The sequence below is a fragment of the Alosa pseudoharengus genome, unplaced genomic scaffold (assembly GCF_046254945.1).
Source record: "Alosa pseudoharengus isolate Yale_2024_CS ecotype anadromous, Long Island Sound unplaced genomic scaffold, YU_APseudo_1.1 YU_APseudo_1.1_scf_5, whole genome shotgun sequence".
In the NCBI taxonomy this organism is placed as follows: domain Eukaryota; kingdom Metazoa; phylum Chordata; class Actinopteri; order Clupeiformes; family Clupeidae; genus Alosa; species Alosa pseudoharengus.
In genome coordinates, this window is record NW_027468837.1 from 38995790 (window position 1) to 39007266 (window position 11477).

The 11477-nt window shown below is 40.0% G+C and overlaps 1 protein-coding gene across 2 annotated transcripts in view; it reads left to right on the top strand.

Moving 5' to 3' along the window:
- Positions 1–9820, top strand: part of LOC143103713 (bis(5'-adenosyl)-triphosphatase-like) — a 152848-nt gene extending 143028 nt beyond the window's left edge. For both annotated transcript variants that reach the window (XM_076267504.1, XM_076267503.1), the window contains 2 exons: positions 7187–7255; positions 9731–9820. In XM_076267504.1, the coding sequence (XP_076123619.1) occupies positions 7187–7255; positions 9731–9739 (78 nt within the window). In that variant the 3' untranslated portion in view covers positions 9740–9820. The remainder of the gene's footprint in view (positions 1–7186; positions 7256–9730) is intronic.
- Positions 9821–11477: the final 1657 nt, after the last annotated feature.

Genomic DNA, 11477 nt, shown 5'->3' on the forward strand with positions numbered 1-11477 from the left:
AGATGTGGCATTACCCGGACCAGACCGCTGTATGTAAATAGATGTGGCATTACCTGGCACTATAAACACGTGCTAGCTCCAGCCCACTACATGCTAGACAGGAGTGTAAGGTCAACATGTATTATCTGTTCCTTAATCGTTATCGGAAGTGTGTGTTGCGTCCATTCGCTGCTACCCCTGGGAACGTTCCCTGGCAGCACTGTCCCCTGGGAAAATCCCTAGCAAACATTTATATAACACATACACAAACTGCCTACCTACACCTGTCCTGAATCTGAAGTCTAACAAGAAAGAAGCTCAACAATTCCTGTGCTTTTAACGTTTCATTTTTTATCCCCTCTCTTAAAGTTGCAGTGCTAATTACCATATTGAATATATTAATAATGCTGCTGCTAATGTGCTCTGTCTTTTTTATTGCATATAAAGTGCCGCATTAATTATGCATTTATGGCACTTGCCATGAGAGCCAGCTCCAGCCTGGGCTGAGGTGTAATATTGAAATGTTAATGATGGAATTTCAGATAGGACCATAAAATACAACAGAGACATCCAAGGAAGGAGTTCCCAAGCCTGGAGGTGGTAGGTCAGTGGTCAGTGAATGCCATCGCATATCGAAAATAATGTGACGACAATCCACACATGGATTAAACATTTGATGCATCCTGGGCATGACCTCACCTTCTGACCTTTTGCAACAACAACTAAAACAAAACACCGACAAATACAGCACACTGAATAGAAAATGCCATTTACAGTATATCTGATTAGGCTGTGAAATGCAGACATAATGGGAGTTTTTTTCCCCTTTTCCTCATCTGGTGCCAAGTGTGTCCTTCAGGAAATGACTAATAAGCTCCAACATCAATAAGCGTCCATTTAAAAGATCAGTTTTAGAATGGCTAACGTAAATTTCAGAGACCAATGATTTTTTTTTTTATTTCATTTTTTTCTTTTCTTAATTTTATTCTTCCCTGCTGGAGGTTTGTATATTCCACTGATTTGATAGGTTAGTGAAGTTTGTAATATTTACCTCTTTTTTTCCTACCCTGCATGTGTTGCAAGCTGTTGACCGCTCCAATCCACATGAGATTTCAAGAGTAGCACTAATTATTCACAAGCAAATGCCAAATCGGTGCATTGTCTCAGGTGTGGTGCCTTCAGGAGGCTGGCATTTGTGTCATTGTTTAAAATTTACTTTATGGCATTATTCAGACACTTTTTGCTATACGACAAGGTACTTACAAAGCATCTGTTAAATGAAAACAAAATCTATAGAAACATAAAATGCATCTCCTCATGGGGATTTGTGTGGATTAGGAGTGTCTTCAAAATTTGTATTACTAGAAAGTATATTTGCCATTAGAGGGCTTGTTTCATCAGATACAGTTCCAATTAAAGGAACGCTGCGTTTAAAGTGTTAGCATTTCTTACTAACATTTCAGTGTTAGCATTTCTTACTAACATTTCTCAGACTTAGCCAGAGTAGGAACCTGCTGCTTACTGGAAAAAGTTACTGACAGGGAGAGAAAACAGAAACAGAAAAAAGAAAACAGATTTGTATATACGCCTCCATATAATCGGTGGCCTGTCTTGTTCTCATTGTTGTTGTTAATGCCTCTTCTCCCTAGAATCCTTTATGGCCATTAGCCTTGCACAGCATGCTCAGAGCATCTATCCTCCCAAGCCGTGGCAAAACACAAACCGATCAACATTCATTTGATTAATGGAAAATGTCAGGAATGCCAAAGATGTATTTTCTCTCTCGTTGTATCACTGCATCCCATCTAGAGACCACTGGTTTCTTCTGAATCGGGCTCCAACGAGATGGGGGCGTTAATCTGTCCATTAGAGGTTTTGTAGATCTTGGCTTTGTGCTTTGAAATGCGCACATAAAGGGCTGTGGTCTGCCTTTTGGCCTGATGTCATTTTGCCGTAGCAGTTTCTAAATCAACTAACAAACATGATGAATAATGAATGAATGGAAAGTGAAGCAGTCAAGGCGTTTTAGTGCCAAATGTGATTTTTTTTACCCCATCCTGAAAGTTTCCACCAGCACACAGCAACTATAGAGAAGTTATGATGAAAACGGCTGTTTCATCTGCTTTTGAACAAGGACATTAGGAAGAACATTTCAGAGAAATGCATTTAAAACGAAAGGAGATTTCTGTAGATTCACTTGATTAATTCCAGATTAATTTTATTTTGTTAATTTTTGGTAGTTTGTTTCTGGTGTTTTTTTTTTCTCTCCATTTAATCATTATGATACCTTGCCTCCATGAAATATGTGCTGCTGAGGGATTGTCCTCACACTTCCTTAACTTATTGGAATAATCTCCATTTTTATAAACTAATTTTGAACATGGACTTACTCTGAATTAGAAATCCTTTCAGTCCCTTTATGAAAACATATTATCTTGCGTATAGTGCACCTGCTACTGCGGGGCTGTCTCCCCATTTATCAAATGGATTATTGCAATCAGGTGCTCTATGCTGGTAATAAAAACTCCTGCCCTTGATTGAATAAAGGTGCCGGACTGTATAGAGGCAAATGCAGTTTTACCAACTCTGCCTCAGAGCAACCCGAGAGACTGGAGACAAATTTTAGCATCAATATCGTGGAATTGAGTTTCTCAATTTTCTATCTTTCTGCAAATATGAGAGTGACTAAAAAAAACAAATCATTTGTCTTCCTTTGCAAAGCAATGTGGCCCCACTGATGCAGAGTACGTCAGATAATCTCGACTGTGCACACTCTAGTCAGATAATCTCGACTGTGCACACTCTAGTCAGGTAATCTCGACTGTGCACACTCTAGTCAGATAATCTCGACTGTGCACACTCTAGTCAGGTAATCTCGACTGTGCACACTCTAGTCAGGTAATCTCGACTGTGCACACTCTAGTCAGATAATCTCGACTGTGCACACTCTAGTCAGGTAATCTCGACTGTGCACACTCTAGTCAGATAATCTCGACTGTGCACACTCTAGTCAGATAATCTCGACTGTGCACACTCTAGTCAGATAATCTCGACTGTGCACACTCTAGTCAGATAATCTCGACTGTGCACACTCTAGTCAGATAATCTCGACTGTGCACACTCTAGTCAGATAATCTCGACTGTGCACACTCTAGTCAGGTAATCTCGACTGTGCACACTCTAGTCAGATAATCTCGACTGTGCACACTCTAGTCAGATAATCTCGACTGTGCACACTCTAGTCAGATAATCTCGACTGTGCACACTCTAGTCAGGTAATCTCGACTGTGCACACTCTAGTCAGGTAATCTCGACTGTGCACACTCTAGTCAGATAATCTCGACTGTGCACACTCTAGTCAGATAATCTCGACTGTGCACACTCTAGTCAGGTAATCTCGACTGTGCACACTCTAGTCAGGTAAACGGGAATTGAGGGAATCAATGCTGAGGCCGCCGCCACATCGCTTTTCTGGACCGCTATTGATCAGAACAGGAGGTGGCATTTTTATTATGAGGCTTGGCAGTATCAGGCTACACAACCGTATTTATTAATATAAAAACATGCACTAAAAAGCTGATGTTTGCAGTTTATATTCATCAAAATATATAGGATGGAAGATTCCTTATCCTGATTTTAGTCATAAGTGTGAAATACCCATGAAAATTCTGTATGTGCATTGGTCTGTCAGGAAACAGTGTTCTGTATCTGAATGGTATGACCTGGCGTCCATGGTTTAGTTTCCTTCAGAATAGACCTTGCAATGTGAGGGGAAAACAGCAGTCACAATATGCACATATGCTTCCTTAGTAAAACTGCCAGATCAGCAAAAAAATGATCCCACACAATCCTGTCTTTGAAGGGATATACTGTATAAACAAGCCTTTCTTTTTACATGGCAGTTAATCACTATGATGGAGAGTGAGTTTCATCTAGAGAAAAAAAATTGGGGTGATTCACCCCACCTTTAGACCTGAAGATTGGCACTTTGACAAGAAAGTACGATAGCCACTGCAGCCACTACTTTGATCTTGGTGTGCCTTTCTTGGGGTTCAGGAGCAAAATAGGACTTCTGCAATGGGCTGTGTAGCCTCTGTCCCATTGATCCCTGTGTATCAAAGTCAGCACAGAGATATCAGGGGGAGTTCTCCCAGCCAAGGGTTCAAACCACAATAACGGACATTTGTGAGCGGAACTCTTAATGAGTACACTAATTGGCCGTGATGGCTATCTTTGTCAATAGGGTGGATTTAGATGGGAGGTTAAAAGCTACAGTATTTCCCCCCGTCTGAAATCTCAAAAGCATATCTGAATGTGGACAAGTGTCCCTGCAAGCTTTTCCGTAAGCCGGGTTCATTGAACAACTTGGGCGGCCTTACAAAGACATCCCCCTCTGAAGTTTCCCAGCGAGCCTTATAGCCTTTAACAAGGCAGAGGGAAAAGCTCAGAGACATTGATTGGGCCTCCAGAATGTCGGTCCAGTGTGAAAGCGCAGGTGGTGACCTGGTGGTGACCGGGGCTCGGTGTGTGAAGGAGAGACAAGGTTGAGCTTGGCCAGTGGAGTTTGGAAGCTTTTGCATATCCTGACTTTAATGTACAGGAACTGCACATATGGAACTTTACATACCATTTTTATAGTTAAAACATATAAAACCGCATAACTGTATTGTTGTAATCACCATATGAGATTGACATTTAGCAGAAATTGACATAATCTTAAACAGAATGTAAGACATAGAGATTAAATGACATTATATTGGAAGTGAAGAAATTAAGGGTATTTTGAACCATGTTTCACTATTGATTTATACTTTATGAACATATCTGTTGGGATGATCTCCCCTGCTATAATTAGTGCGCAGCAGTAGTAGCTCCAGCTCTAAGCTGTTGTTTTTGTTTGCCACCCCCCCCCCCCCCCGTCTTAATATGATCACAGCTGCTCATGACTAAATACATTTGTCTGCCTGTCTGACTGGATTTAACCTAAACAATATAAATAGCACTGCAGCCATTTACCTCATTTGTCTTTAGTCACTATCTAATTAATAGACATCTGTTTTAATTAGGGCCAGAGGAAAGGACTTTACAAAGCTCTTGTGTCAATGGCAGACAGGTTTCTATCTGAAGTGTCTGGGTAGACTGCCCCCTGGAACATCGACGCTTTTGCCTTTCGAGTCTACCGATATGCGCAAACGAAAGTGGATGACCAATAACTTTGAGTCACAATCAGGGCCGTGGGCTTTTAAGACACACACACACACACACACACACACAGAGAATGGCTGCCAATGAACCATGGCCTAGCCAGCTGCTCCAATTAGAGACTCATTGAACCACTGGTTATGTACGCAAGGTCAAGGACGGCCAGGGACGTGGCCCAAACAAATGTGTCTTATGCAGCCTGATCTCCATCAACTGGAACTGTTTATGGACCTCAAGAAAAAGTTGCCACTGCAAGTGTTCTGTTCCTCTGAATGATTGAATTCACCACCATGTTAAGGATGAATGTGTGACAGAGGTTTTGTCATTTGACCCTGGTGGGACAGTGCTATACTGTGAGAGTGAAGGTCTCCAAAATGCATTTAAGTGAATCACTTTCCTTTTGAATTCTGTCAGTTCATATACTGTAAATGTTCCTTTTATTTGAAAAAAAAAAAGTATTGAATGCACAATGAATTCTCCAGACTTCAAACTATAAGTCAGGGACAACTGAGTTGCCTGCAGAAAATAAAGGCACAACATAAAATTATTTTTCTAGCACCATTAATATTGTATGTGAACGAACCATTCCTTGTTGCATATTATGATCTAGACATTGAAATGTCCTTTGAGATTGGTTTAAAATACTAAGCAACATCTGAAATGTCTTCTTGATAAACTGTACTCTGGTGGTATTTTTTTCCTCATCAAAGTGTCCTCAAGGTATAAAAACTTAATAATGCAACCATTATGCAAATGCACTCATTAAATAGGAAATGCATTGCAGCAAAGCAGATGCCTCCAAACATGTTATCTTGTTTGTAACAGTTAGCAACGCTCATTCGCATGGGCTCCTGTGTTTATCTCCGCAGACTAATACAACTCAGATGAAATCATGGGGTTGTTTTATATTGCTGTGGATGAGTAGCATAGCTCATCTATGTCTTGATGAAGTGTCTAGACTAGAGGTTAATATTTATTTATTCTTTTTCTTACCATTTATTCATGCATCTGATTGGGACAATGTCACAGTGACATTTAAACGCATTAAGCTAGCTTTCTGGAAACCAGGTGCCAGGTATTGTGTTATCAAAAGACAGAGCTGTCTCATTTTGTAAGGTTCTGACTATTCCAGTATCCTTGTTGCCTACTGTAAGTTTGAACACTTAACAATGTAGAACGCTACTATGTCCATTTGTAGTGCCAAAAATCAGTTTTGGAGTTTATTCTTTTCTTAGAGGTGATGTGCATTTAGAAGTCTTCTGTTACCATGTGAGCATTCATGTTTGTTAGTTCTACAAGTGTAATCTCAACAACAACAACAACAACAACAAGAACAAAAAATGGATCTCAGTTGAGTTACAGATTGATTTGAGTATATAAATCCAGCTCTTTGATCACTCCACAATATATTTAGTGAGATTGGTAACTGTTTTTATGCTGCCTTCTGTTATAGCATTACTCAAATCCATACTTCCCCCAAGGCGTGCTCTTGATTCTGAATCTAACCATGCAAAAGGTATGTGGCTGCAGGGAATAGGAAAGCACGTGACAAAGTCAATTTAAGTTTTAAAAGGGCTGTATGAAACTTACGGGCCTCTGAGGTTTACAGATGCATGCTTGGTGGAATTTACTGCTCTCTCTTGTGATTTCAAATGTGCAAAAATCCAGCAGAATCTGTGTCTTCCAGAACAATGAAGCAACCAGTCCCAGTGCTCACTGGTGGGCCATACACATTAGCTAAGGTAGAGGTGCGCGCATCCAAAACGCAGGTGCAGGACAAAAGAGTCAGACAATCAAAAAAACAAGTCAAGTCTGATGAAGAGCGTGTAGCTCGAAAACGTTCACTTGGTGAAATTAAAAGATAAAGCAAAACGGGAGCAAGTGTGGGGCCATACACATTAAGAATGCAAAATATCCTGTGTGTGCTATTTAACAGCTTGTCTTTCAAATGTCTGATAATGTCTTAAAATACCCTTTGCCATTTCCCCCACCATTACCATTACAGCATGTCCATGTCCATGTGCTGCCAAGGAAGACTGGAGACTTTGAAAGGAATGATAGCGTCTACGATGAGGTAGGATAATTATTCTTGTTCTATTCAAATGTAACCAGCGCTGTGTTAGACTGAGTCACGCGGCTCAGCCCTGCATCTGCCTGGGCTTGAACCTGCAACTTTCATCGGATTGGGACCATTGCCATGGGTAGCGTTAGTAACTAGCATGTCAACACGCAAACATTTTTGGAAATGAGCTTATTCACCGTCTCCCCCAGTGATAGATAAGATGATACATACCCTTCTCGTCAATGTGTATGCAATAGCTCAGTCTGACACACCCACCCTTAGCCTAGCTTAGCATAGCTCATTGAGGTGGGCAGAACCAACTCCCAAAAGTGACAAAATTGACTTGCCTGCATTTGTGATAGGGTCATCAATTAACCTAATCATCATTAAAGGAAAATTCCGGTTTTTAGCACTTTAAGGCCCTTTTCTGGTTTGTTTTGGATGAACTAGAGTGGTGGACACCGAAATTTTGACGATTGGTCCTGTCTCGACTTTTCTGACTCGTTTTGAATCGCCTTTTCACTTCTCAGGGTGGCTGGCAATGGGCATACTGTAGTAGGCTACTCAAACATGTCCTAAAACAACCCTTAACGTTCGTTTTCAAAACTGTGCAACTTACCGAGTGGTTACAAGACATATTTAGTTTAAAATGAATATGTGAAATACATTTGAAGAATGCTCCTAATTAAAATTCTTGGTGTCCTCAAAGTGCAGGATTCAAAGTTGACAATCAAGATCTACATTCACACTCATATTCATTGTGCAATATACATCAACATGTTTCTAAAAATCAACAAAGCCTTTCTCTTCTCTTCTGAGCTGATTTGATCTTTGTGGTTGTTGTGGGCTGTGTGTCCCTGTAATAGCTCTCGGCTGTACTGGTCTCAGCAGCTGGGGTACTAGCAGCTCCCATGGGTTTCCAATCTCAATCTCTGTGCAACGGCATCAGAAACAAGACTCTATTGTAAGATCTTTCAATAGAAACTAAATTAATGTTCTCATCTTAAAATGAATGACAGACACATTATCTGACTGCAACTAAATACAGCACTCCGTTTAAAAAGATATATGTGTGTCTGTGATAGTTTGTAATCAACGGCTATATTTACATGGACAGCAGTATTAGCCTACAATATTAACCATAGTAATACAAATCCTATGCCTACTCTAAATAAGACACTGTTATGAAATAGTTTGGTTGATTAGAACTTATTTGATTTGTATCATAAATTGGACCTTATTAAAAATACAAATGGCAGTGAAAATGGGATATTTTTTAAACAAAATCGTACACTATCCTACTGTACATGTAAACAGTGTTGACTGTGCGTGATGTAGGCTACACTGGCATTTTCCGGGCACACTATTGATGATAATGCCAAACAGTCTTGCATATCAGACCCCAAATATAGCTGTCCAGTCTATTTGCCAGGAAAGGTAAAGTGGACAAACTTACCAATATACAAAAAAATGTGGTGAAAATAGTGGCTGTACACAGTTACAAGACTTTCATACTATCTTCACAACAATGGATTTGAAGTAATATAAAGAAGTAGCTCAAAGTGCTGACTTGCGAGCTAGCTCAAATCCATTCAGCTGTTCCTGTCTACTCCCCTTTTTCTTCCGGAACTTTTCTTTCCTGTGTTTTCTTTCCCGCTCTTAAAGGTTGTATCAGCGATTTCAGGCCCAAAAAAGGCCCAAACATAAATTATCATATTCATCTAATATTTCGTAACGATCTACTAGCTGTCTGCCCCATAAGCAGACTGTCTCTGTAGGCAGCCTAGGCTCCGAGATCTGTACACAAAAACAATTGCTACCAACAAGGGTTGGCAACCCACTCAAAGGCAAAATAAAGTGTTTCAACCAATAACTGACTAGATGCGCGTTTAGTTCAGTTTTAATTGCGGGGGGGGGGGGGGGGAGTAGCGAGCTCGCTATCGCTGATACAACCTTTAACAGTTCTGTTTTTGTTGTGACACTCAGATAAAGGGTCATTTGTTTGCTTTATCGGTGACATAAACAAAGGCATCCACTTGATCTTAACGGGCCGATTTTATTGTTTTATATTTAAATAAATAAAATAAGTGTAAAACAAATTGAATATCTATTGATGACATGTTTGAATTTACAACCAGACACCATACCGTACCATGAGAAAATATCAATGACAAAGGTTTGATATGAATATTCTAATAACCACATCTGATAAAAGCACGCCTGCTTATAATTTCCCAAAGTGCTTGCGGGGAGAAGCAGACCACAGCCACAACACAGCTCTACCACTGAAATATAAATAGGTTTGTTTTTAATTTGCATGCCATCATAAGGGTTATTGTGAGCACACCCCAGCCATTTTCAATTTTTTTTTATATGTTGTGCGCAGCAAATGAGAACATTTTTCTTTGAGGTATTTTTGCTCCATTGAGAGTAATCACCTGTTTATTCTTTATAGCCCAAACTAAGCACCTTTTCTCTCCCATAAAGGCTCTTTAAGAGGCAATGGAACAGTTGAGCTCTGCGGCTCCCACTGAGAATTGCCCTGCATCCTCATCTCCTCTGTTTGTCTGCTTACGGATTTATTCACTTGGAGTATATATGTCAGTTTATCATAGCAATGTGTTGAAATCATATTGTGTCGATACCAAGTATTTTTATGATGCATCTATTGAAGAGCAGAGTGCATTCTTTATACCATTACTTTCATTATCTTCCAGCTGAGCTATCATCATTCATCAAGTGTTCTACGTTAAGTAGAAAAATATGCATTGCTTTGTATTATGTGTTTCTAATATGAGTGTTGATTGATTAGTGAGTCAATAAAAAAGTAATTTTACCTCTATGTGGACTGAAGGGTTTTACCACCACGGTGTGTCGTGCAGATGATGGGTTGGGTGTTTATCCTGGGGAGAGTTAGGAATGGGACTCTGGCGTGGGATTTTATTTGTCATTTTATTTAGACGAAGTGACGTGCCAGGGTAGACTCGCACTGCATGGTCATAAAGAGCCTGTCCCCTTTTCTGACAGCCGCTCTCAGAAAGATACAGTCTTCAGCGAGCTTTTGTGCGTTGCTCTTCTCTGATGTACCAGATGGCATATCCAATTTTCTTTGCAGTGTCACCTTGCCAAAAAATGTCACTGCGTATCATACTTGTTTTGTCTTTTGTTTCTTTTGTTTCTTGCTTTGAATATATCAGCTTGTCAGAAGACCTAATGGGTAAAGTCTAAGTCTCAGCTCGACAAGCATTCAGTGCTGCTGTATCTTCCTCATGACATAGACCGTAGCTCACCTACAACCAGCTGGTAGGAAATGGAATGTCTCCAGCCATATAGATAGACTACAGTTTTAAATTGCAAGTTGGGCCCAGGATTAGTACAATACAGTAGTCACACTACCCTATCCAGCAAAATGCCATGTCATAACATGGCATGATCAAACACTCCTGTCATTAAAGGGATTGTATGTAGTATTCTTTCAATTCAAAACATTCTGCACAAATAGCTTTGGACCCTGTTCAGACCATACACTTTATTCCTCAATGGAAAACAATACAAAATATTGCCAATATTGCAAATGTAATGATGAATTCAAGACACAAATTCTACAGAATTCTACACGTAGCCCTTTAAATTGATTTGAATTCACCAGGAAATGTATATCTTCTCTGAAGAATTTGCATTTGTGGTAAGATAGTGCCAAGTTTGGGCACAACTGCTCCACAGGATTGTGTGGATGTTGAATATTAACCCCTGAGGCAATTTGTATTATGAGTTTGTGTTCAGTATTAGTGGCAGCCTGTGTGGAAGGCACCAAGTTATTATTTTTTTCTGAGAGACGTAGGAAGATACGGAGCCCTCCGGGTGACATGGGGAAAAAACATGGGTTAAAAAAATAAAAAAAAAAAAAAAAAAAAGTAATGGGGAAAAAAACATGAAGAAGAAAAAAAAATGATGCACTTTTGCGGGATCTCATTGCGGGATCTCGCAAAGTTTTGCAAGATCTCGCAAAAAGCTTAATTACATCGCGTTCCATTTAGAACGTCTTATTTGACCCGATCTTACAAACGGCGGCGTCAAGACACATTTGAGTTCTACATCGGAGATAGAACGCTTATGATCGCTCATGCAATGTGTGTGTCCCTGCAGCAAGTGAAACTGGAGGTAACGTGGGCTAGAAGCAACAATAGTTTAAACAACAACGTGGCTTCCTGTAACTATCAATGGAAAAATGCAT